Source organism: Dunckerocampus dactyliophorus, chromosome 16 (assembly GCF_027744805.1).
Source record: "Dunckerocampus dactyliophorus isolate RoL2022-P2 chromosome 16, RoL_Ddac_1.1, whole genome shotgun sequence".
In the NCBI taxonomy this organism is placed as follows: domain Eukaryota; kingdom Metazoa; phylum Chordata; class Actinopteri; order Syngnathiformes; family Syngnathidae; genus Dunckerocampus; species Dunckerocampus dactyliophorus.
Window position 1 is genome coordinate 11,945,135 of NC_072834.1, and position 26,240 is coordinate 11,971,374.

General features: G+C 42.7%; 3 protein-coding genes across 3 annotated transcripts in view; 1 reads left to right on the forward strand and 2 right to left on the reverse strand.

Moving 5' to 3' along the window:
• The window catches only part of LOC129168742 (unconventional myosin-Ic-like), a 54,355-nt gene extending 36,640 nt beyond the window's left edge, over positions 1-17,715 (reverse strand). The window contains exons 1-2 of the transcript XR_008566332.1: positions 17,473-17,715; positions 14,928-15,082 (exon numbers count right to left, since the gene is read on the reverse strand). The gene's annotated coding sequence lies outside the window, so the exon portion shown is untranslated. The remainder of the gene's footprint in view (positions 1-14,927; positions 15,083-17,472) is intronic.
• On the forward strand, positions 62-14,137 carry arhgap35b (Rho GTPase activating protein 35b). The gene is made up of 7 exons (XM_054754354.1): positions 62-547; positions 4,231-8,130; positions 8,259-8,400; positions 10,515-10,592; positions 10,677-10,808; positions 10,980-11,085; positions 12,432-14,137. Exons 2-7 carry the CDS (start codon positions 4,411-4,413, stop codon positions 12,850-12,852), a joined length of 4,599 nt encoding a protein of 1,532 aa, XP_054610329.1. The 5' UTR covers positions 62-547; positions 4,231-4,410; the 3' UTR covers positions 12,853-14,137.
• Positions 17,716-18,459: 744 nt separating the features above from the next.
• Positions 18,460-26,240, reverse strand: part of LOC129169576 (cell adhesion molecule DSCAML1-like) — a 69,207-nt gene continuing 61,426 nt past the window's right edge. The window contains exons 25-33 of the mRNA XM_054756119.1: positions 25,991-26,179; positions 25,108-25,395; positions 24,869-25,024; positions 24,774-24,804; positions 24,548-24,666; positions 22,951-23,103; positions 22,649-22,849; positions 22,252-22,563; positions 18,460-20,925 (exon numbers count right to left, since the gene is read on the reverse strand). Coding sequence (XP_054612094.1) covers positions 20,489-20,925; positions 22,252-22,563; positions 22,649-22,849; positions 22,951-23,103; positions 24,548-24,666; positions 24,774-24,804; positions 24,869-25,024; positions 25,108-25,395; positions 25,991-26,179 — 1,886 coding nt within the window. The 3' untranslated portion in view covers positions 18,460-20,488. The remainder of the gene's footprint in view (positions 20,926-22,251; positions 22,564-22,648; positions 22,850-22,950; positions 23,104-24,547; positions 24,667-24,773; positions 24,805-24,868; positions 25,025-25,107; positions 25,396-25,990; positions 26,180-26,240) is intronic.

The following is a 26,240-nucleotide window of genomic DNA, read 5'->3' on the forward strand; positions in this document are numbered from 1 at the left end:
CCCCCCCCCAATGATCGAGCCGTGCTGCAGTAGTGTGCGGGCGCCGCTGGGTGAGTCCCTCTCTCCGCCGCCTCTGCCTGCACGGCTCCGCTCTCCCGAAGAAAAGAAGAGGAGGACTGGGTCCGGGGAAGGAGGAGGGCCCCCGCTACCACCACCGCCGCCATTATCGGGGAAGCTGGCTCAAATCTCACTTTCACACAGGCGATCTCGCTCTTAAATGCAGGACCCTTGAACGCAACGGTGGATGATTTCAGCGAGACGATTGCAACAAAGTGGCCCGTTTTGTGTGAGGCGTGTGCGGCCGGCCCAGCTTTAAATGTGCACAACAATGGACACAATAATGAGTGAAAAGCAAGCAACGTGGTGAAGTGAGGAGAGGGCGGCTTTAAGGCTTTTATTTTTGCACGCCGGAGATTTCTTATGAGGCAGTGAACAACATTGGATTGTTCTGTCTTTTTGTGGATATTTATTGCCTTTCCAGTGTTTTTCAATTGCAACGGTGCAAGAAAACGGACAAGTGATGCAGAAGAGGAGAAGGCAAACACGGGTAACTGCTGTTTAGCACACAATCACACATGGAATGTTAGCTGTAGCACACCGGCCCAGCCAAGGTGTGTTTTGTGCGGCTTTATGCGGCTGCACATCAGGCGGCTGGGCTGCGGCAAGCTGGCCTGACAGATGCAAAAGGGGAAAGGGAGATATGCAGGGGTATGCACGCCCTCCTCTTACTCTACTCATGGCTTTAGTGCACCGGTGCGTACGCTTACAAAAAGCACGAGTTAAACATGATGTGTGTGTACCAGTGAAGGCACAGCAGATTTATTCAATGCTTCTGCAATCTCATTATGTAGACAGCAGCAGCAGGCCTGGCGTGGTCAGCCCCTCTTGTGACTGGCCACCCCAAAGCGCGCCCCCCCCCGCCTGTTAATCCTTGATAAGAGAGTAGTATGTAACGTGTCCAAATAGTGTCCCCCTGTAGTCGATTAAGGTAGCGGCTTTGTTTGGATGAGCTCCCAGGTTGCATTTGGGAAGCAGCAGGGTTGCGTGTATTTATTTTGGATGTCAGGCCTAGCCCAGCTGAGCAATGTGAACTGCTAATAGTTGCTTCTGACCCAGCTAAATATGTCCGCATATTTACCTCTCTTTATTTAGAATGCCTCCCTATTGTCCTGATTTACTCCCATTGACTCATATTGCATCATGGGCATTCTATTGTTTATCACAGAGGTACAAAAGGAGTCAATTTATGTAGCATCAATGTGGTTCAGTAGTACAAAGTATGCTACAAAGCTATCAAAACGTTAAGTGAACAGAGGCCACTTCAGTGACAAGCCATTGTACCCCTAAAGGTGCAGTCTTAAAAGCGTATCATACATAAAATTGATGTCATTTGCATCCGAATCGCCCCCCCTTTTTTAAAGAATCAGTCATCTACAGCGGTTGTGCCCAAACTTTTTACAGCGGCGTACTCCTTCAGACATTTGACCTGAAGCCATGCACCCCTTACTCCTGCATAACTAAAAACCATAAACCTTTTTTTCTTAATTAACTTGAAATATTGAACATAATGAATTGGTTCATGAATTTTACAGTAATTGCGGGTGAAAAACGGGTATTTTAAATGGTCACATTTTGATAAAGTTTCACATGAGCTCTGATAAATAGATAAGTAATCACCCTCCATATCTTTTATAGCAGTTTGATGTTGGCATCCTTCCGTTTGAATGGACTGAATTTGAGCTTCACGTTTTTTTCACGATAGCTATGGTTTAAGTCTGCGTATTAATTTAATTTTAACAATCACGATGTTAAAAATAAAAAAAAAATGTTCTATTCAAACACGACACTTGTGTTGAATGACAAATGAACACACTGAGTGGAGATGTTTTGTCAATAAAGTGCCATTTAAATGTTGCCAGTGCTCTCAGCAACTTTGCCATTAAATGAACAGTTTTGCAATGTTCTGGGTTCATGTTCTTCTAGTTGTTGGAAAAAAAAGTTAAATAAGTGAATGAACAAATAAGTCATAAAGAAATTGCTATTTGTCATTTTTTTTAAAATTACACATGCAGCAGCGACATGACAGAGCAGCAGCAATCCGCCCTCCCATGCAGCCCACCACCACAGCTCCAAAAAATCCTAGGGGAAACCCTGCATTTAGAATATTGTTTATTCTTGTATAGTACAGTACAGTAGCTTAGACTAGTTCAAACAACAAGAACACAAAGTGATTTCAACATCACTGACTTCTGTTGTTGTTGCTTAATTTATTGGTATTTATGTTTTTGATGTTCTTATTCATTTTCTTGTGTTTTCTTTCTTTTCTTGGGAGAATGAACAGAATAAGAATTTCATTGCATAGTATAACTGCCAGTTTTACTATGCATATGACAATAAAACTCTTGAATCTTGAATCTTGAGGAGCACAGTGGCTCTGTTATTGCAATGCCAATTGATTGTTTACTTTAGTGGTCTATATGATACCAGTGGTGTATGACAGACACCTCATGTACACCGCTTGACAGCATCGCTCAGCAATGCAGCATAGTTGCATTGATTGGTTTGGCCTTGCCAACTGAATGGACGTTTAGGCCCATGGGTATTTATTTACCCCATGACAACAGTTACAGTCTCATTTATCTGCCCTAAATGATCTGACTACTAGATCAGAATTAGGGATTCTCTGATCAGGTTTTTATGCTGCGTATGCCAACACCGATCATCCAAGACTGAAATCGGTTGATATCAATCACATGGATTAGTTAAACATTTTTCAATGTATTTATGATGAACGCTATTGGCCAGGGATGCCGTATAAAGGAGAAAAGACAGGAGAATTCCTAGGTCCCTTGGCTGCCGGTGGGCCCAAAAAATAGGTAATTACTAATAACGTGAGTTTTTTTTTTCATGGGACCCAGAATTCCTGGTTGCACCCCTGCCACTGGCTATATGATATGAAAAAAGGAACCATAATATCACCTTATTTTGGCAAAAACATATTTTACTTACTTTTTGAAGAGAACATATATCACTGATGAAACTTAGAGGATGAGATGCCTCAGACGCAGAACTTCCAGATGAGTGAGAGGGCAGTCGGCGAACCCGGTGTCTTCCACCACTGAGAAAGGCTGGTCATCTCGTCCGATGAATTATTTAAATGTTATTATTTTTGGGGTTATTTGCTTCGCCTTCTGACTGTCACGCACATAGGGGCGAGTGTTGTCCACATGGCTGCGTTAGCTGCCATCTGACTGATGATCACCTCGTAAACTCACCATACTCCGTCAAGTGTTTGTTCTTCAAATTAAATTAAAGCTTTTTAATGTGCTAGCCCCGCAAGATAGTTTTCGTGGCATGTGTTGGCAGTTAAGTTCCACACGGCAGACATGACTGCCTGAGCAGTGTGAAGGAAAGCGGGAGGAGGACGCTGCCCAAGACGTTAGAGTTGGTGCAAGACACTATATGCACTCAGGCTTCACTGCCGACTGCAATAGTACTAGCTACAGGTGATCGGCTTTTGTGGACAGCGTTGAAAGGCATTCATAGGCATATGACAACCATGTGATTTTTCACGGAAATTGGCCGATACTGACCGGTGACCAATTGATCAGAGCATCCCTAATCAGGATTGTGTCATCTTATGTTATCTGTGTCGTATTTTTTGTTCATGTTGTTTCTTGCAAAACAAAGCAGTAAGCTTTGTGTTCTTTTGGTTACGGGAGCCTGTAATGAGGTACTTCGAAGTCATTTTATGGCTGCGGCACAATCAGATATGAGCTGACAACAATGTCATTTAAAGAGCACACACTCCCATCAGGGTCCTTCACATTGAATCACTTTGACTCTGATTTAATGTGACAAGAAGTGATCAGGCGAAAGCAGAAATTGATATGATGAAGTGGCATGTTTTTGGGAGTGAGTATTTGTGTATGATGGTTTATTATATTTATATTATATTATATATTATATTTATATGGTAAACTTGTTCCTTTGTTTTAGTTTCACTATTAATGTACCTCAAAAATATAATCAACTATTGCATTTCCTGTGGCAACTGTACAATTTTGCTGATTACATCGGTTGATCATATGTAATTTGCTTTGCCTCTATGACTGGAAGTGTCTTTCCTCCGCTTGCGCTGAGGGTTTGCCAAAGTCGTAACCTATTGATACTCTCATATTATAAGAGTGTCCTACTAAAATGTATCTCTTTTGTCTTTTTTTGTTGCAGGACTTGCATAAGGGATGAATAAAAGAAAATTTTGCCACATATTGCAGCGCTGTTTATGTTCAAAGTAGAGGCCTCCGCAGAAGACAGTGAAATTTGAGCCCTACAGCAACTTTATGGACAAACATTTAAGCAAAGCTTTTACACAGTGCCTGTTTATGGCAGGATGATCGTCAGTCAGCTATGATGGCGAAAAAGCAAGATGTCCGATCCCCCATTTACAACCTCATCGTGGTGGGTTTGTCAGGTACAGAGAAAGAGAAAGGACAATGTGGGGTTGGAAAGTCCTGCTTGTGTAATAGGTACGTACGGCCCAGCGCAGATGACTTCTACTTGGACCACACGTCAGTGTTGAGCACCAGTGACTTTGGGGGTCGAGTGGTTAACAATGATCACTTTCTCTTTTGGGGGGAAGTCTCACGCCTCCTGGAGGAAGGGCCTGAGTGTAGAATGCATGTTGTGGAGCAAACGGAATTCATTGATGACCAAACATTTCAGCCCCATCGTAGCACCGCTATGCAGCCCTACATCAAACGGGCAGCCACCACCAAGCTGGCGTCGGCAGAGAAGCTCATGTACTTCTGTACAGATCAACTGGGCCTAGAGCAAGACTTTGAGCAAAAACAAATGCCTGAAGGCAAGCTGCAGGTTGACGGTTTCCTGCTTTGTGTCGACGTCAGCCGGGGCATGAACCGCAACTTTGATGACCAGCTGAAATTTGTCACAAACCTCTATGGTCAGCTTAGCAAGACTAAGAAACCTATTGTGCTTGTACTCACCAAGTGTGATGAAGGAGTTGAACGCTATATCAAAGATGCACATACCTTTGCTATCACTAAAAAGAGTCTACCAGTAGTTGAGACATCTGCTCGTTCAAATATAAACGTGGACCTGGCCTTCCTCACATTGGTTCAGCTGATTGATAAAAGTAGAGGAAAGCCCAAGATCATCCCTTATTTTGAAGCACTTAAGCTCCAGAGTCAGCAGATCGCTTCTGCAAAGGATCGCTATGAATGGTTAATCAACCGGATAGTGAAAAATCATAACGAAACGTGGCTTAACACCAGTCGACGCATGAACACTTCCCCTGAATACAAGGAGTATGTCTTCTTGGAGGGAACGGCTAAATGCAAGAAGCTTTTTCAACAGCATGTGTACCGTCTGAAACAGGAGCACATTGAGAGGCGTCGTAAAATCTACCTAAGCACGCTTCCTCTTGCACTTAGCTCTTTGGTGCCTGATCTGGATGAAATAGATCAGCTCAGCTGGTCCGGTGTACAGAAGGTTCTTGAGTCCAAGCAGCACTTTGCGCACTGGTTCGTTGTTCTGGAGGACTCTCCTTGGGAGGACACATCTCACATCGACAACATGGAGGATGAGCGGATCCCCTCAGACCTTTTGGAAACCGACGAAGCAGAGGAATTATTTAATGCCCACCTGGAGCATTTACGTAATGAGTGCCGGCGTGCAGAGATGAGGCTTGAGTTTAAACAGAAACTATCTTCTTCTCCCTTTGTCACGCCCGGTAGACCTTGGGAGGAGGCTCGTAGCTTCATTATGAATGAAGAGTTCTACCAGTGGTTAGAGGAAACAGAGTACTTGGATCTTTACAACCGCCATCAGAAGGAGATCATCGATCGCGCTAAGGAAGATTTCCAAGAGCTCTTACTGGAGTACTCTGAGCTTTTTTATGAACTTGAAGTGGATGCCAAGCCAAGTAAGGAAAAGATGGGGGCAATTCAGGAAGTGTTGGGAGAGGAGCAGAGGTTCAAAGCGCTGCAAAAGCTTCCAGCTGAAAGAGATGCTCTGGTATTGAAGCATATCCACTTTGTATATCACCCTACTAAAGAGACCTGTCCGAACAGTCCCCACTGTGGAGACTCTAAGATTGAACAACTCCTTGTGTCACGATTCCCGACATGTTATCCCTTTTTTGATGTGAAAGCTCATTTCGGGGACACAAAGGCTGACAGAATCAACCTCGTCATACTGGGGAAGGATGGGCTAGCCAGAGAATTCGCCAACGAAATTAGGGCTCTCTGTACAAATGATGACTGGTACGTCCTTGATGGAAAGATGTATGAGCTGACACTGCGGCCTATTGAGGGAAATGTACGTCTTCCTGTAAATTCTTTCCACACTCCGACTTTCACCCCTCACGGATGTCTGTGTCTCTATAATTCAAAAGAGTCCCTCTCCTATCTGATTGAAAGCCTTGAGCGTCTTAGGGAATCTACACTAGGTCGGAGAGACAGCCAGCTAGCACAGCTGCCAACATCACTGCTCTTAGTCACCAAAAGAGGCGTAGGCTCATATGTGAACATTGGAGGAGAAACTGCCTTAAACTTAATAACGCAGGGACAGCAGGTTGCAAGGAGACTGCAGTGTAGCTTCCTAGATCCTGCCTCTCCAGGTGTAGGCTATGGACACAATGTCAGTGAGTCACAAATCAACCAAGTGCTAAGGGGCCTTCTGGATATTCGGAGGAGCACAGCATTCAGTAGCAGCTCCCCGCCTCTCCTCCCGGAGCCTCCAGGTCTGAGAGACTCTCCTCATCAGCCGGTCCCAGAGGCGGATCTTCGTATTGTCATGTGTTTAATGTGTGGCGACTCCTACAACATTGAGCAGCTCTTATCCCCCTTCCTGATGCATCAGCAGTGCAGGCCCATGTCAAACAGTGGCACCTCGGTTTTGCTCGAGCAGACCATAGCAGGACACAAGCTGGCTATAGAGCTCTCTCTTCTGTCATACCACGCTTCCTTCACTTTACGGAAGAGCAGACTGGTACATGGTTACATCGCAGTATATTCTGTGTCCAGAAAAGCATCCCTGGAGACCCTGTGTGCATTCTTGTGTGAAGTTCAGGACATCATCCCAGTCCAGCTGTTGGCAGTGGGAGATAGCCAGGCTGAGCTTACTGAGAGCGATTACGCCCGTGAACAACAGCTCCAAGGAGAGGAACTTGCCCATGAGATCGAAGGTCGTTTCAATAGTGTGGTCTGTGGATCCGGGGGTGTCGTGGGAGGCCTGCACAGGATAGAAATGTTCCATCCATTTTTCATGGAGGTAGTGGAGAAGCGCAACATTGTGGAAGCCACGCACATGTACGATAATGTTGCTGAAGCATGCACCAATGAAAACGTATACTCCCCACGCTGTAGTTCTCCCAGCCCTGTCACCATGTTCCTGGATTCAGAGGACGATGTTGAGCCATCACCACCGTACTATGATGGCACTCTCACATCTCACAATGTGGGCTTCAACCTGCCCGACTTGGACTCCAGTGACATCTCTCTTATCTCTGATATTAGAGACCTTGAGAGCAAACTCAACAACAAAGTGCCACCCCACGTGAGAGTTAAACCTGGTGTCACTTTCGACTTTCGAAAGGTCAGCCGAAACCCATACATCGACACACTTGGCCACCGTCGCTCCTTGCCATCTGCTGTCACCTGGGTCCCCGGGGGAGACATGGGCTACGATCCTTCAGACTACGCTGAACCGATAGACGCCGTCTCCAAACCACGCCCCAGTAATGAAGAGATCATATACTCTGTGCCACATGACAGCACACAAGGAAAGATAATCACCATACGCAACTCCAATAGGATGCACTCTAATGGCAATGGATCTGACAGTGAAGCAGACAGCAGCTCTCTGGAGCGCAGGAGGAAATTCTCAGCAGCTGGTGTGAAGCCTCGTTTGTACCGCGACCGATCCAAGAGGCTTGGCAAGTTCAGCAGCTTCCGCACGAGCTTCATAGGCAGTGATGATGAGATGGGAGCGCTTCCGAAGTCCAAGGAAGATGACTTTGGGACGCTGAAAGGTGAAAATCTGGTTAATGAGGAGAATGAGGACCCCAAGAAGAGGAATATTCTGAAGAGTCTGCGACGAACAGCCAAGGTGTGTCTTACTTTTGTAAAGATACTATGTGTTGCATATGAAAATTGCAAGTAGCTACTAATCTGTTTCTGATGGGGAACAACACAATTATACTATTTAATGCCCTCTGTCTATCATTTCCTTTTTAGAAAACAAGACCAAAGCCCCGTCCAGCTATTCCCAAGCCCATGGAGAGTAACTATTTTGGGGTCCCCCTAGTCAACGTGGTGTCCCCAGACAGACCTATTCCGCTCTTCATTGAGAAGTGTGTTCGTTTTATTGAGACCACAGGTGGGTGTTGTGTTTTATAAATCTTTTTTTTTGTTGCCTTACTTTACACACACTCACTGGCTTGTGAAATTTTAATGAAATTCAACGCAAGAGCTGTATCAAAAGTACAATACGGAAAGAGGTATTACTGTATTGAATTTTTTTCCCTACAAAAAAGTCTGAAAAAGACAGGTCGTCATATGTTTGGGGTTTGAGATTTATACAGCCATACCAACAGGGGTGGACTGGGTCAAAAATTCACCCCAGACTTTTTGGTTCAGACTGGCCCCACCCACCACCCATGACAAGCCTCTTCTTTCCAAAAAAAAAAAACTGTCCAGGGTTTGGATCGAACTGGCACCTTCTGCCCATGTACCATTACACCAACAGAGTGGGTGAATTGTGTGATTTTATTCTCTACTAGGGGTGAGACCATTCTCGAGATTGGCTCTACGAGAACGAGACGAGATTTTAACATTACTTTTAACAAAAGTATCATCAAAACACATATGACAATATATTGTTACCTACTGATTTAATTTATACTGTTACCTTGCATCGTTCCTCTACACTGTGTGTATGCTACTGGCCCCGCCTACACCCACCGAGACAAAAAGAGGCTGTACGACTGACAAAAGGGCTCATTCTGTTCATACCGTTTTTGAAACCACTGCACAGAGTGAAACCTCTTCCTGCCTGTCTGGAGGTGGGAGACGAGGAAAACACACACACACATACACACACACACACACACACACACACATGCACATGGCATTATATTGAGGTAGGCAAAATTGTTGAGTTCATTTTCATTTATTGTTTGATTCATGAATTAATTTATTATTGTCCCAGTCCTAATGCCTAGAGAAATCTTGTTATGGTTTAATTTATTTCGAACATGCATACTGTGTACATTGAATGCTTCATGTCACACATATCACAGTATACAGGTACACATTTTTTTAATATATATATTTTTCTTTCTTTTCCTCTTTCTTTTTATCTTTGTTTTTGGTGTTGCACTGTGAGTGTCACTGAATGTAGATATATGTTGAGCTGGCCCTTGCAATAATTATATCGAGGTCGTTGTTATTCTAGCTGCATGGTTCTTTCTTGTGGGTTACATTCTCCATTATCCTTAATGCCATATTAATGTGATCTTTAATATGTATCTAGATCGCTGATATCTTTGACAACAAGTACTCTTGCTTCTCCTGGACCTCCATTTAGTTCGATGAAGATTTTACCATTGGTGCTTTGTATCTTTCTTTGCTTTCTCAAGTCTCGTGCTTTCTTAGCGATGTCGGCATTGCGTTTTGTCAGATGCTCATTCATGTAGACGTTTGTGCCTCTCAGCTTCTTTCCCTGTTTCAGCAGTGCAGTTTTGAATTCCTTGTTGGTGAACTTGATGATGACAGGTGTGGTGTTGTTTCTGCCATATAGTGGGACGCAAGTGTCGATGCTGTTGATATCTACATCCACTTTCATTGATTGTAGGAAGTTGGAAATCTGTTGCTTTATGGAAGGAACATCATTTGACCTGGGTGTAATTTGGAGCCCTGTAAGGGACCGCATCATTCATTCGTGCATTCTGATCCATCTCGTCAATTAAGAGTTTCATTTGCCTCGTGATATTTTCCTTTGTTTCTTGCACTTCCTCAAGGGTGGTGCGAAAGGCAGCATTATCCTTCAATAGTGGCTTGATATCATCCTACAGAATGTTAATGTTGCATAATGCTCTATTTTCTTGAACCTCCTTAAGAGCGTTGTCTTCCAATAATGCCTTGATATCATCCTGCAGAACCTAACATCCTTACATAATGCTGTATTTTCTTTAGGGTTTCTAGCTTCCTTAAGAGCAGCGCGCAAGGCAGCATTTGAGCCCGTAAATCCAGAGCCAGTATCATTTTGCTTTGTGTTTGGCATTGTTGCTAGGCAACCGCTTTGAAGTTCAGCAGTTAGCCAGTTAGCTAGACTTGCTAGCAGGTGTCGACACTTGTAACTAGTTTATTTCAAGGAATCTGTACCTCGCACCTCGGCTCAAGTTCAAGTAGTACTTCTTTTGACTGTGACACTTACAACGGATGTTTGTTGAAATATGGTCATCTCTATGCCCATTTCCGTGCTTTCCTCAGGTCTGAACACAGAAGGATTGTACCGTGTAAGTGGGAACAAGTCCGAGATGGAAAGCATGCAGAGGCAGTTTGAACAGGGTGAGTTAACCAAGCAAAGTGATGCTTCAGTCCAGAGATCTGACACTTCTTTTACACCTTTTTATGCCTATTCTGCTCATAAAGACCACGGATTAGACCTGGTGGAGAAAGACTTCTCCATAAACACTGTGGCTGGAGCCCTTAAGAGCTTCTTCTCCGAGCTGCCTGAGCCCCTGGTGCCTTGTGCTCTGCAGGTGGACCTACTGGATGCTTTCAGTAAGCAAACACTGCTGGGCTGGGAGGGGAGGGTCTTGACCCCAACATAAAAATATGATTCCTTGAGGGGCTAAGAGGGTGGGGCGGGTTTTGTCATATTTTCATGAGGGCATCTTGGAATCAAATAATGATAAAGAAGGTTTTAATACGAGCTTGTTGCTGTGAATGCAGAAATCAATGACAGAGAACAGAGGCTGTACACAATGAAGGATGTCCTGAGGAGGTTTCCCAGGGAGAATTATGATGCCTTCAAGTATGTTGTGAGCCACTTACACAAGTAAGTTCTTTACTTATTGAATCAAGTAGTTTTATTTCTAATGAAGAGTTCTTGAAATTTACAGTCATGGAAAAAATGATTAGAGTTGTTTCTTCAATTTCTTGTTCACTTTAATGCCTGATACAACTAAAGGTACCTTTGTTTGCACAAATATAACAATGACAACAAAAATAGCTCAGAAGAGTTAAATATTTTTTGGCAGCACAATGCTATAGCTATTAACTTCAGAAGAAGTCAGTCATTTTGGTTATCATCAAGAAAACCATGGGGGGGGGGTGAACGCTAAAATGTTGTTTTTGTCTATGGCTAACATAAACACGCTGATTGAAGACTACAGTTTAATTGACACATGTTATATGTACGTTTATTTGCTGCCATTGTTTATATTAATTCAGTAATCCCTGTTTTATCCCGGTTAATTGTTTCTAGACCCGACAGTAATAAGTGAATTTCTGCAAAGTAGGATTTCTTAGTTATAAATGGAATAATGTGTACTTGGGCCATAGAAAACGCGTTTACGACCTTCTAAATGCGTTACTTAACATTATTAGAGCCCTCTAGACATGAAACAACACCCCTATAGTCACTTTACATTTGTATTACCCAATATAGTATATCTAATCAGAGAAAATAAGCAATTTAAGACCTAAATAAGACTCAGGTTTGTGTGTGTCATTGTAAATGTGTCCCCAAGGGGAGCTGAATGAGGGGTGGACAGGAAATGACTCCGGGGATCCAGAGTTGAGTTTCAGCTTTAGTAGCAATAGTAGCCCCCGTTTTTATTAGGTATTATTGTGCTTGCTTGCAAGATAATTTAAACCTGCAATAAAAGCCTGTAATTTGGTGTCTCACCAAATATTACAGTAACATTGACACCTAGTGACCAGTGTAGAATACTGCATATCATCGTCTTCAAAAATCCAAATCACTGAATTTGCGCATTTGCTGATCATATACAAAGCAGAAACCAGAGGTGAGCTTCACTTGTGATTTTGCCGTCCCTTACAAACTGGTTGGTTGTGTACCTCATGCCCGTTTCTGATTTGCAGCATGCAACCCGCATAATGTTTGCAGATTTATTATACACCATGACATTCTATAGCCTGTGTAACGTCTTCATTGTTAGTGTGACATCATAATTCTTGCTGAGCGGACGATAAACTACAGCGACAGGTCATAAGGTGAAGCAGAGAGTACTCTGCGGGATCCTAAGGGGGCGGACGTGTAAGTCAGACACCATAGGACCACACTGGTTGTATTGTTTGTTAGGATTACATGTAAATTAATCAATTTGCCTAAAACTCTGTGTAAAACAGTAGAACTCATTGCTTTTGTGTTTGCCACAGGGTGAGCCAGCTGAGCAGGCTAAACCTGATGACCAGCGAGAACTTGTCCATCTGCTTCTGGCCCACTCTCATGCGACCAGACTTCTCCACCATGGACGCCTTGACGGCCACGCGCACCTACCAGACAATCATCGAGACCTTCATCCACCAGTGTGCATTCTTCTTCTACAACCAGCCCCTCATCGACTCCCCCACGGGCCTCGGGGGGCTCCCTGCCTCACCCACCACCACACTGGGAGGCACCTCGGCCTACTCTTGTTACCGCTCCTCTCCGCCGCACACGGGTGCGCACTTCAGCCCCCTGCAGCAACAGTCGCCGCCCACTACCCCGCAGTCACCCCTGCAGTCCCTGCTGCCTGCTTTGCACCAGCATTCCCACCCCCATCCGCACCCCTCCCCCGCTGAACAGGAGACACTGTGAGATGACGAAGCCGCGTGTGCCCAGGATGACGCCAGACCTCTACGCAAACGACACGCAAACATGAGCACTTGCACACCATTTAACGACGGCGGGGCGGGGGTTAGTGCCCCCCCCCACCTCACAATGGGGGCGTGCCAGCGTTGCCTGGACAGCTAACCTTGTAAGCTGGAAGACCACCATGTTTTTATCTGTGTTTCTTTTTCCTCATGAAAGTACTGCCACTGGATTTGTCCACTGTTTCTCTCTAGGGGCAATTTGCGCCCTCTAGTGGAGGCCTTGGGGATTTATTTCATTGGGGTGGGGCTTACACATCCAGGGATGCACTTTAACGTTCACTGTTTTGTTTTTTGGAATTTTTTTGGACATACTGTGTTTTTAATTTGCTCAGCCATACCCATTGTCTCTTCAGAACAGAGCTCGGGCAGATCAAACTTTGTTTACATGAGTTTTTTTGTATCCACATACTTATCTGAAGCACTTTTTGATAGTGTAGCGTTACATTTTGGAATTGTCCATATTATTTAGTGGTTGAGTGTGGCGTTCTAGTGCAAACAGGATCCCCCCCTCATGTAAAAACTTTCATTGACTCCATTATTCCGGAGTGGCCCTGTGGAATTTAGTGTTAGACTTTTGTCTTCTTTCTAGCTGTTGGATGTTTGAGGAAGTTGGGTTTAATGACGGCAGCCATATTTGATGTTCCAAACAGATCTGATACGCTTGAAGCTCCAATATTGCCTCCAATCCCGTTGAGTGTCCACACTCTTAAACGATATGCGAGAAACATGTTTACACGCTCGAGTGAAGTACTTTAGCATATCGTTCATTACTAATGAAGACCTTTTTTTTTTTTTTTTTAACCCTTACAAGAGGAATCTCTGTGTTCAATCACTGGATCGACTCATTTTTCAAGGAATCACTATGCTGTCATTATTAAACTAAGAGCCGTAAGCTCAATCCATAATGAAATATACTGTATCATCCTACCTGCATCACCTCTAAACACACCACCTGGAGCAAAGAGTGACTGTATACTGCTTGTTCGTTTGTACGCTGGAGAAGGACACCCCATCAAGTCAGTGGTAGGAAACATTTCTAGTGTGTATTTCAATGATTGAACGGCCATTCTAACAATTTTTTGTGAATGGTTCAAGGCCACTGCATGAATTAAAAAAAAAAAAAAAAACTGAAAAAAAACCCACCACGGGAGGGTGCGTTGAAAGCCTCTTCCAGTTTTGAAAATATGAAATTAGTCCAAGAATGGAACTTTAAAAAAAAAAAAAAAGACAAATAGCTTATTATCATGTATTGTGCACCAAGAGGAAACCATAGAATTGGTCTGACGGAGGAAGTGTTTCAAAATGAAGGCCTTATGTGAACTGTATGATAGTTAATAAATTAAATCTTGTAAAATTGTCTGTAGCTTTCCTGTGATTCATTGATGTATAAAATGCATTTTCAAGCTCTTTCATTCATCTGTCCAAAACCGATACGTAAAAAATTAAAATAATGTAAATCCAATTACAGTAATCGACTGTGATAAGTGAATTTCCACAAAGTAGGATTTCTTATTTATTAATTGAATGCTTTTGTAGTTAGAACCCAGAAAACCTGTTTACAACCTTCTAAATACGTTTTTTTAACATTAGAGCTCCCCAGACATGAAATAACACCCCTACAGTCACCTTGTCACTTGTATTACCCAGTATAGCAGATAGAATAACAGAAAATAAGACCTATTAGACATAAATAAGATATAACGATATAACACATTAGCATTGGGAGAGTTGCTAGCTGTTTTTTGACAGACACCTTGTGACCAGTTTAGAATACTACATATCATTTGAATATATTTGTTATATTTGTTGTTTTGTTCGTTTAGCCATTTTGATGCTTGACAATGCCTAATTTAGGCCAAGAATATGAAAAAAATGCAGATTTTTTAAACTGATAATAGGCTGTATTCAGCCACTAATCAGTAATAATTTAAGTTTATAGAGAACTATTTTACATGCAGGGAAAAAATGCGAAATGGATATGAGGAATGAAAGGCATTAATGAACATTTATCACTTTTACCTTGATTGAAGACTCTTGTTGGCGAAGACCGGCGAGGAAGAGCAACATAGACGACACCTTCGCACTGCAGGGTTTCCCCTAGGATTCTTTGGAGCTGTAGTGGTGGTCTGCATGGGAGGGCGGACTGCCGCCACCACATCATGCCGCTACTGCATCTGCATTTTTTTTATAATGACAAATAGCAATTTCTTTATGACTTATTTATTAACTTTTTTCTAGCAGAACATGAACCCAGAACATTGCAAAACTGTTCATTTAATGGCAAAGTTGCAGAGAGCACTGCCAACATTTTAATGGCACTTTATTTACAAAGCACAGCTCCACTCAGTGTGCTCATTTGTCATTAAACACAGGTGTCATGTTTGAATAGAACACTTATAAAAAAAATACTAATCTTTGGTGAACAACGTCTGGTGAGCTACTGCTAGCATATGAGCTACCTGTTGGAGACCCTGTGAGAGCGTAACTGTCTTAAAGCTGTACACACTACTTGTTTCTGTTGCACAAAGTCGACACAAAACTAGCGTTTTGAAGACAAGCCATAAGTATTCCAATGATAACAAGAGAGAAAGATTGTGAGGTGACACTTTAAAAAAGTAAGTTGTGATGATGATTGATGTATCCCATGAACGTATTAGCCACTTGTAGCTCCGAGCTAGCTAGACGCCATGTAAACAAAAATGCCAGAAAGTGGAATGATATTGAAACGTGAGCTATCAGACACGCTGGCATAGATAAGCTTAGCATGTTCCAAGCTGTCATCAACTGATTACACATTTTACGGGCTATTGTTCATTCTCCAGATAATAACAAACTAAGTGAAAGTCAACACAAGACGTGTCGCGTAGCTGCTCAGATGCGCAAGACAGGCGATTCCGGTGAATGCTTATCAAAATAAAGCGCAGTGAAACATTTTTATATTTTAAATCGTTTTCAAAATAATTGTGGTCAATATGTGCGTAAATAACAAGCTATATGTGTATCCATATAGCATACATATCCACTCATACAATATATGACTTTAAATGGTTTTCAAGTTTTGAAAACCCCCCTCATTTCTAAGGTGTGGTGGCTTTTATTTTGTAGTGGCGCACCACCACGATCAATTACGTATAGCGGAAACCCTGTACTGTGCTAAGAGTTATTTCTTGAAGGGGATAGTGATAGATTGATAGATAGATAGACATGTTAGGAACACAATTGGACTCACGCAGTGTATTAATAACACCAGAAGACTGAGTCACCACCGTGTGGGATTCTTTGTTTGGGCGCTCGAGTCAGTGGAATAATAAAGTACTGCGTAACATTCTCATTTGCGTTTGACAAACGAATGTGCCTTACAGGACTAGGTAGTAGTCTTATGAAGTAAAGTCATTCCTCGCTATTTTGCGTGTCGAATTCACGGTTTTTCAAAAATATATATTAATGAATCATGCTGTTTGGTGGTTGAATACGGCTTATAATTAGTAAAAAAAAAAAAGTGCAGAATTATGCAAATGTTGCGTATTTTTACTAGGTGTCAAAGTGAATGCGTTAACGCGTTAACGGAAGTTTCCTTTAACGGCACTCATTTTTTTTTAAACTTTTTTTTACTCTCGGCCCATACAGTATGGTAGTTTGAGGCAGCAGGGTGGCAGCTGATAACAAATATTGAGCAGAAATGGGCAAAGAAAAGGATATTTTGAATGGTAAGTTTAGCTTCACAGCTCTGGCAGATGCCTCTCTCGACAAGATCAAAGTTACTTGCGTTGTTGTGAGTCGAGTTGTCATGAAGTACGTCACCGGAATAAGACAGAAGTTGCTGGTGCACTGCAGGTATTTTTAAAAACCGGATTTCGGCGGATTTTTGCTTTGAACTGCTAGCTAAAATTTGGGCTAGGAGCTACTAGCTACGGGCAGGCATAGCCGAGGACAGCTATTTGGGGCTTGTGTCAGTGACAAATATAACTCTAAATAGCATTAGCTCTCGCTAGCGTTACTAGCTAACTGGTCACCGGGAAGGACTTTCAACACAACATATGTACGTTATAGCCACCTAATTTATCTTATTTATTATGTATTGTGCAAAACTATGACAAGAACAACATCAAATTAAAAGCACTAAATGAATACAGAGCCACCATCCATCAGTACGAGCCTGCAGGACTTGTTTTTTTCCAGAGAGGTGCACCAACAAATATGCACCATCATTCTTATGCATTTAAATTGTTTTTTGCATGTCAAACTATAATTGTAAAACTGTAAACACGTGTTTTGTGTTAACATTTTCGGCTTTCTCATCAAATAAATTGGATTTACATTATTTCTTATGGGAAAAATTGATTCTGTTTTGGTTAGAGTCATAACTTCTAAAACGAATTTATAACGCCAACTGTTAAAAGTTCCACTGTAATTGATATGGTGACGCTTTACCATTAGCATTTGTCGCGTGCTGAGTAGGTAATATATACAGTAGATGACGTCATTGGTTTCTCATTGGTCGAGAACATTCCCCTTGCTGCGTCATCGCAGAAATGAGAAAACACACCTGCTAAAGTTAGCTTACCTTATTGTGCTGTATCGCTGGAGAGCTGTGGTGTTAGTCTTTACTTTTTCTTGTCTCCTTTTGAATAATGTCCTCTCCTTAGCGTGGCCAAAGTTCTGATTTTGTGAGGTAAACGCAAAAGAAATCCTCGTTCGTTTACTTTAATTGCTGTTTCATTTGCTAACTTGTCTCTGATTGACTGATGCGTTCACAGCTGCATGTAAGGATTCCTAGGGTACTTAAAAAAAAAAGTGGAATAGAGATCCAGCCCCAAACCAAAGCGAGTAGAGCTAAGCCGAGTCGGTACTGTGCAGTGACCGTGGACAACATGTAAAAGGCATAAACTGTCCATCCGTCCATCCCTTTTCTATGCCGCAGATGTATAGCGCCCTCTTGTGGGGGAGTGGACTGTTACGTTCAAGAGCAGCTATTTACGGGGTGGTTTAAAAAAAAAAAGTGTACTTCAGTGCTTCTCAAATAGTGGGGCGGGTCCCCATGGTGAGGACATGGAGTGGCAGGGAGGACTTTCAGTACTAGCGCAGACCTGCCAACATGAATTTGTTGTAGTCAGCATGCAATTTGACTCTTTAATATGCTTCACTGTTAACCATTTTGCTGCATTTCGCTGGTTTCAGTTTCAAGTTCAATCTGAACAGTACAGATAAATAAATAGCAGTTTCTCAAAAGTACTTCAAATCAGGGTGGGGCGAAAACATTTCTGTCCCCCGGTGGGGGCATGACAGAAAATAAGAACCACGGCTCTTCCGAAGAGGTATGTCTCAAGAGGCTCTTCGTAGGACATCTTAGTCCCCTCTGAACAAGGTCATTTAAAAAAAAAAAAAAAAGTCAATCATAGAGACTGGAGAAATGAGCAGAAATTAGATTGACATGACCCAATAAAGTAATTAACTGCATCCGTTTTTATGTGCCTCATTTCCCATACTGTATTTAAATCTAATAAACATCTTGATCATTTGTGGTTAACAAACAGAAACCATGACGTATGAAAGATAGCTTTATTGCACAAGGTGTTAGAATGATCTTTTTAGTTTTTGCTTTCTTTTCATAGAAAATGTACTTTTGAACACAAGCAATTGCTATAACAAGCAACTCAAACAAATGTTTGGGATACCCTCAGCATTTTTTTTTTTGTAAGTTTTTCATTTTCATACATTTTTTTTTCTCCTTCAAATGCTTTTCCCTTTTAGCAAGCATGCAATGACTTTTTAGAGGATCAACAAAATAAAAATAAAAAAAAAGATTAAAAAAAAAAAGAATGGGACAAATGACAACATCAAAATACCTTTAAAAAAGAATGTAAAAAAAAAAAATCAACACATTTGTATCAAAATGAAGGGAAAGAAAAGTGTTTTGCCCATTCTGGAGTAAAATATTGTATTTTGGATAGCATTTCAATTCTTGAAATTGGGGGATTCAATGTGATGTGCCCCCTGAAGCATTGTGACGAAAATAGCTCTTCATACAAAAACTGTGTTTTATGTACAAGACTTCATCTATAAACAACACTGACAAAGGTAGCCATTCTGCATCTAATATGTTCGGGCTAGGGATATTTGCAACTTGAATTCATCTGTAAAGGGAGTGGAAGGGTTAGGAGCCTGAATGTGTTACTTTTACATTCCCACTCCACTATGTATATACATATAATAGTAGTTTGTGTGACCAAACGAGCTACGAGTCCCTGATTCGGTTTGGCTGAACTTGTTGAAGCCACAGGCCATACACTTGAGTTTCATCTACAACCTACACTTTCATGAAAAAGCTAATTGAAATGACCAACAGAAACACCCTCCCCTAAACAACCAAATGGATACACAGAAATAAATATAAAGCACAAGCCACTACGATGGAGATGCTTGAGAGAGACATTCCAGTAGCTTGTGTGAATGTACACATTTCGAGGGACATTTACAGTGCTTCTGACGGGACACCGACGAAGATATTCAATGAGTGACAATTTAATCGCGTTCACAACTCCAATCCCTGACATTAACATCTTTTCACGTCACTGTCATCATTCCTGGGAGCTCGGTGGTCGCCACGAGCTTCACTTGGCATGAGCTGAAGTTACACAATTATCCAGCCACGTGGTCAATGTTTTATTCATGAAATGCACTCAAAAGACTTGTGGTACTTCCAACCATAATGCTAATAATCATCCATTCACCCAATACAATAATAATAATAATAGTAGCAATAAACAATAAGCAGCCTATCCTTGCTTTTCCCATAGACACTTTAATGCTTCGTCATCCAGAACATCCACACTTCTTTCTCGAGTCAAACTTCTATTAAATCTTTATTTTTTTTATTTATTGATTGAGCGATTGTCTCGTTCTTCTTAAATTTGTCATTAAAATTTCTGTAAATAGGACTATACTATTGTAGTACATAGCATTTATGCTTTGTCATAATTTCAGCTTAGATGTCAGTATACCTACATAGAAATATATATGTTCATTCTTTATAATAGCAAACATTCTCGGGGGAAATTGCAGATGGTTCATTTGGGTTGCCATGAATTCATATGGCGGTCTACAGAAAGATCATTTTTAGAGGAAGTTTGCCAAAAGTTATCAGGGAGACACACGTAGGGTAAAAGATACAGTAAGAATAAGGAACTGAAGTCAAAGTCCTCCAAATTGTCAGTAATACTCAAACTATGAAGGACTGTGTGTGCGCAAATGAGACAGGTGAGGGCATTTGGAGTCCTTGTCGTCGTGGACTCAGAGCTTTTCGCTCCACACGTACAGTATGATCAATAATTTGCTCTGGGCGGAGCTGAGCACCAGCCGGCTGGAACTGTTAGTTGGAGTTAGTAGTTCATTTCTAGAGTCCCATGTGAGGATTAAAAAGCAAAAGTTAGCTGGGTCTCTGTCGTGGAGGACACCTATGGAGAGGGCAACGGGCAGCTCACCCTTAAGTTGGGTAAAAAAGGTGGTGGCATGCCCTTTGAGGCCCGGACTGCAGGGTACTGGAGTGGCGCCGGCTGAGGGGCGGGATGGCACTGATTGGACTAGACCAGCGTGTACGACTTGGAGTACGCACCCACGCTCTGTTTCTGCAGCCGGCCCAGAGCAGAGGAGCTGCTCTCCAGCAGCGAGTCTCTGGAGCCGCCCATCTTGTTGCCGCTGTTAGTGGGGTTGCTGCTCGTGCTGGACGTGGAGGCGGTGGCCGCCGCGTTGGAGCTGGGCATGGTGAGAGTCCTCTGGGGCAAGGTGGCTGTGCCTGAGCTCGCACCCAAGCTGCCCAGTCCGGAGTGGCCCAGCGTCACGGCCTGCTGCTTGGCAGAGTCTAGAGTCTTGTGGCGACCCTGCGTGTGATACGCACGCTGCGCCAGGCTGCGGATGGACGCCTCCCGCGGCGGAACGGCCGGGCAAGGATCGTGAAGCTCCCCCTGCTTGCGGAAGAATGGGTCTGTCTTCATGTAAAGGGGTAGATTGCAGAATTCACCTGAGGAGGAGAGTTACAAAGACAAGTGTTGAGTTGTGTGAGTTTGGTGTGCAGCTTCCTACATTTTAAATATCAAGTGTATCGTTATTAAATATTACATTTTAGACAGCACTGTTTAATTAGGACACCAATTATGTCTAGCTTGGAGATTGTAGCTGCTGTGTCAGCCACTGTATAACTAAATACGCACATCATTTTCAGTCTCTTAATTTATTTAAAAATACAAAAAATAAGTTTTGGTGTTAAAATATGGCCGATTGATACGTTTCCACACACCGGTATGCGTCCTGGCGTCATGTCACGTATTAAAAATGTCATCTTCAAGAACATTCTGACATTTATTAAATAGGTACGTTTTTATTGTTTCCGTAGACTTAAAAAACAGACTTATTTCAGCTTCTGTAGCTTTAGTTAGTCTACTTGTTGGTGTAAACATTGACCCCTCCCTCTGGCTTTGGCTGAAAAAAGGCTTGCTCTGATGATAGCTCGGTTATCGTACGGCCAAACAGAGCATCCACGCATTGGTGACCCAATCTCTGTACATTGTTTGGTTTACGATGGGGACACTATGGCCATATTCCGGCCATGAAATCCATCCATCCATCCATCCATCCATCCATCCATCCATCCTCTTCCGCTTCACACTCAGCTACCAGCAGGACCACAACATCTGCAAAAAGCAGAGACCCAGTCCTGCAGCCACCAAACCGGAGCCCCTCACCGCCCTGGATTCTGTCCATAAAAGTAATGAACAGAATCGGTGCCAAAGGGCAGCCGGGGTGGAGTCCAACCCTCACTGGAAGGGGGTCCGACTCTGACAACGGTCATACAGGGAACGAAGCGCCTAAATTAGGTGGTCCGATACCTCATATTCCCACGGGGCGGTGCCATGGAATCTTTTAATTATTTTTATTATGTGTGTGTGTGTGTGTGTGTGTGTGTGGTTCATTTGTTCATAGAATGCACACAGGGCGATGAATACTTGTTTTTGGTTTCTTTCTTTCTTCTAATAAGCAATGATCGCCAAGCACTGATGAGACGTTCAAGTGCACTAAGAAAGAACTCGTAGCAAAGTACGAAGGTACAATACAATTGTAATGTAGAGGTAGGAACCTGAAACACATGTTGCAGAGGGAATGGTTTAAGGGAGACACATCACCAGTGATGTGTGGTCAGGGGAGGCAGGTGATGAAAAACAATCAATTATTCATAATCAGAATGACACATAATCATTCTAGATCTTTTTTTCTCCCTACAAACCAGCGGTGAATCGATGATGAAATGAGCAAAGCAGGAAGTGCGTGTTTCAGCATGATTATGACTTACTTTTGTTTGCGCGGTGAGGAATGGGCACAGCCACGTTTTTACCACGGTCGTAGTCCTGTGGTTTGGGCGGCGAGGCCGTGAAGCGGCAGATTCCAGGCTCCGACGGCGTGCTGAGGGAGGTCATGCTGTCCGCTGGGTCATTTGTGCCTGTGGTCATTTGGTCGGAGGAGCTGTCCGAGATGAAACACTCCGTGATGGTGAACTTGGCGTGCTGCAGGTGCTCCTCCAGCTTGGCGTGCTCGTACGCCCTTGCCAGCTCTTCGTAGGTGGACGAGGCGCTCTCTGTAGACACCATGCTGTTGCGACCCTTATCTGTCAACATACAAAAATGGTGCTTCGGGTCAAGCGACAAACTGTGTGCGGTGTGTTGTGTTAAAAGTGTCTCAATGTGCCTCACCTGTGTCTTGGGAGAGGCTGGCGCTGTAGCTGTCACTCTCTGTGGCAGTGATGCCGTGAGAGCCCATGGTCCGCCAGTCTGAGGTCAGAGTTCGTGCGGAGGCTGTGGACTGGCTCTGACTGGGTCGACTCAGGGTCCACTGGCTGGAGTATCTGTTTCTGGAGCTGTGAGCTGATTTGATGCTCTTCCTAGAAACAGGGTCTGAGAGACAGTCCATACGCTCAGAGAACAGCTTGGTCCGTCGTTTATATATTTGGAGCTTTTGTTTGAATGTGCGGGACACATTCTTATCCATAACTTACTTGTGCCAGGACGGATGTCTGACATGTCAATCAGAGGCCCGGAATTCTGAATGAGGGCTTGATGGTGAAGAGATACGCCTGTGCAGAAGTTCTGTGGATTCACTGATTGGCTGAACTCAGTGTCTGTCACTGGCACCGCTGCCTTGTCTTCTCCTTGTAAAGGCAGATCAGGACAAATGATTATTATTTATGTATTATTATTATGTTTGGTCAACTCTATTTATTTAATTATTTTATCTAATCTATTTATTTTACTTATATTAATCTATTATTATATTATTTTATGTATTTATTATTTATTTGACTCTATTTATGTATTATTTATTCCTCTCATTATTACCAGTATTTTTATTATTAGTTATTCTAATCTGTTTACCTATTATTATTATTAATGTATTTGTTATTAATTTATTTTACTCTACTTATTTATGTATGATTTATTCCAGTGTATTTATTTATTATTATTTATGATAATGGTAAAATTGATTTTGAACATGCATACAAGTTACATTGGAATACATCACAGAGTACAATTCAAAGTTCCACAAGTCCAAAAAGGAGTAGGAAGAAGCAAAGCTTGTTTAATCCCACCCCCCTCTCTGTTTCACATCAATTGCAATACGTTTGTTCACTTCCTGTGCTCCAAATGTACCCTTTGCCGAATTTAAAATACATAGGAAAATGATAAGGCAGTATAACAATGTGGTACAATAGGAGTCAAGGTTTAGAGTCATTATACAACAGTCATAATAAATACTCATACATACAGTATATAATTATAACGGATGTAAAGTTAATAGCTCACAGAAACATAGTTGGATGATGATGAGTGAGTACAAACAATGCAATACTTCAAGAAGTCCTAAGAAATGAAGAGTTAGTAAGTGCAAGAGTGGTTCGACTCTCTTCCTCCTTGTACTTTGTGAACATCAACTGCTTGTCCCGTTTCTCGAAATCGTTCATTTAGTACATTTATTTTAGTGAGTTCTTTACTCAGTCTGTTCCGTAATTTCATTCCACATACTGATATTGTTGTATATGATAGCAAATAGTTTCCCTTAACTCATGTCCTCGCCAGTTACCCCTGGCTGGGACCCTAGGCAGGTACTATCATTCCGGGTCAGAATGAACCTGAGAGCGATGATGATAAAGGGGTAGCTCCACTCTCCCCAAGTCACTTGCACAACCTCATCACCGGATGCCTTTTTAGGTCATGCCCAGGACCAAGTCTTTCCTAAAAAGTCCCTTGTTACCGTAGGATTCTTGACAATATGCTGAAGGTTTTAAGCGTTGTTTAATTTTTCCCGAAGGCCATATTTCTCCTCGCTTGTTGAGAAGAATTGTATTACGTTTTTTTGGGTAGCAGGTTATTGTTTGTTTTATGCATAATTTTAGTTGTTTGAAAGTTTACCAGATCAGCAAATGTTTATAATTGCCATTGATCTATTCTACTCTATCTTATTATATTTAATATTGTGGGGTTTCTTCAAGCCCTGCCATTGTTTCCAGGAGGTTCCCCACTTACCACTCACGTGCCTGTGATGACTAATGGCACTAATGACATAAGTGGAGGGCTGTGTTTGCGTCAAGTACGCACCTATCTGTTTGATTCCTTCCTTGTCTTCAATGAGCAGCTGAACTCGAGGGATGTCAATGTGGAGCCTTGGACCCTGAGGAGGGCCTTTCACTGGGGTGTCGATGCTACGGTTGTTCTTGCTGCACACACACGAACAAAAGTGGTTTATCCATCTGTGTATTTTTCCACGTTTGGTCACTGTAAAAAGTAATATTCCTAAACAAATACGGTAGTAAAGAGTTCTCACCTGATGAGCATCTCAGCCAGGCTCTTTGCATCTGTGTGAAAAGACAATCATATTAGATAAGAGCTGAAAGCAGTTGTTAGACTCGTTCATCTCACCTCTCAGGCGTTTCAGCCTCTTTTCTTTGCGTTTCTTGCGGATAATGAAGAGTAAAGCAACACCAATGGTGACCAGGATGACAGGAGAGCCGATGGAGAAGAGCTTTTTGACATCATCACCCTCCCCACGGGCAGATTTAATTGGAGGGATTGTACCTGTTGTAAATGGAAGAATTTGTCTGAGATCACATTGCATGATGAGATGATGGGTGACGACAAAATAAATGCGATACGCTTACTTCCGTCGTAGTCGGTGGTGGCAAACTGGGAGCTCTGGTTGCCGCAGCCAGCGCTGTTGCAGGCCTTCATTTTCAGCTCATACCATGTTGCTTCCCGCAGCTCACTGAGGAAGAGCTGAGTGGTGGAGTTGGCCTTCAAGCTCTGCCAGGCCCAGGTGCCTTTGGGCCTGAAGTCCAGCATCAGGTCAGTGATAGGGCAGCCACCGCTGGTCCAGCCCTGTAGGTTGAGGCCCGCATGCGTGGAGTTGATGTGCATGAGCAGTGGCTGGTCCTTGTTGAACACGGGCTCTGTGGAAATTAACAACATCAAGATGAGGCCAAATTCAAAAATATTAAACACTTTAAGTTAACACTTAATATTAACTTATTATGAATAATCAGAAATGGACATGGAGAAAAATTAAAGAATTAAATAAGCTCCGCTTCTTCCTTCTCCTTTTCAGACATGTTGAATTGTGCAGATGGGGCCGATCCCATCCAGTATTGGCATCAGTATCAGCAACGCATACATTGCAGCCATCCTCCTCACTTACACTGCACACACATGCACACACAGGCTCTCCTCCTGATGCCTTCACAGCTACACAAAACAATCACAAACTGTTAACGCTACACAAAAGTTCCGGGTTGCTACAATATTGCCTTTAGAGAGGAGTTTTTATCAGCCTCATATAAAATCAGCAATAATGATAATGTAGCGACCCGGACGTTGTGTGCGTTGCAATCGCTGATATTCTTCTAGCTACATTTGCTGATATTCTTTTGCCGTGGTTGCATATGAAATCAAACAGAGCTCTGGTATCACAATTGTATTGGCACCAGCAGATATCCAAATTCAGGTAACGGGATCGCAATGTTTATATTCCACACAACCGGTACTCACCTCTGCCATGCGTTTTAGCTTCAATGATCTCACTGATGCGCCCTGAGCCCACGCTGTTTTTTGCTGCCAACTTGACCTTGTACCACGTTCCACAACGCAGATTGTCCAACCTGAAGGAACGCTCACTGGAGCTGATAAACACATCCCTCCACTCTTCTGTGTTGTCCACCGAGTACTGCAGGACGAATCCTGCACGATCACAAAACACAGATTTTAGTGAGATAGGTTGTGCTCGGGGCAAATAAAATGT

What these genes read in the sequence shown, in the direction of transcription:
- arhgap35b (XM_054754354.1), top strand. Translation starts at nt 4,411, where the DNA reads ATGATGGCGAAAAAGCAAGATGTCCGATCCCCCATTTACAACCTCATC. An exon ending in GTCTGCGACGAACAGCCAAG is followed by an intron (nt 8,131 to 8,258) that starts GTGTGTCTTACT and finishes TTTCCTTTTTAG; the next exon opens with AAAACAAGACCAAAGCCCCG. An exon ending in GGACCTACTGGATGCTTTCA is followed by an intron (nt 10,809 to 10,979) that starts GTAAGCAAACAC and finishes CTGTGAATGCAG; the next exon opens with AAATCAATGACAGAGAACAG.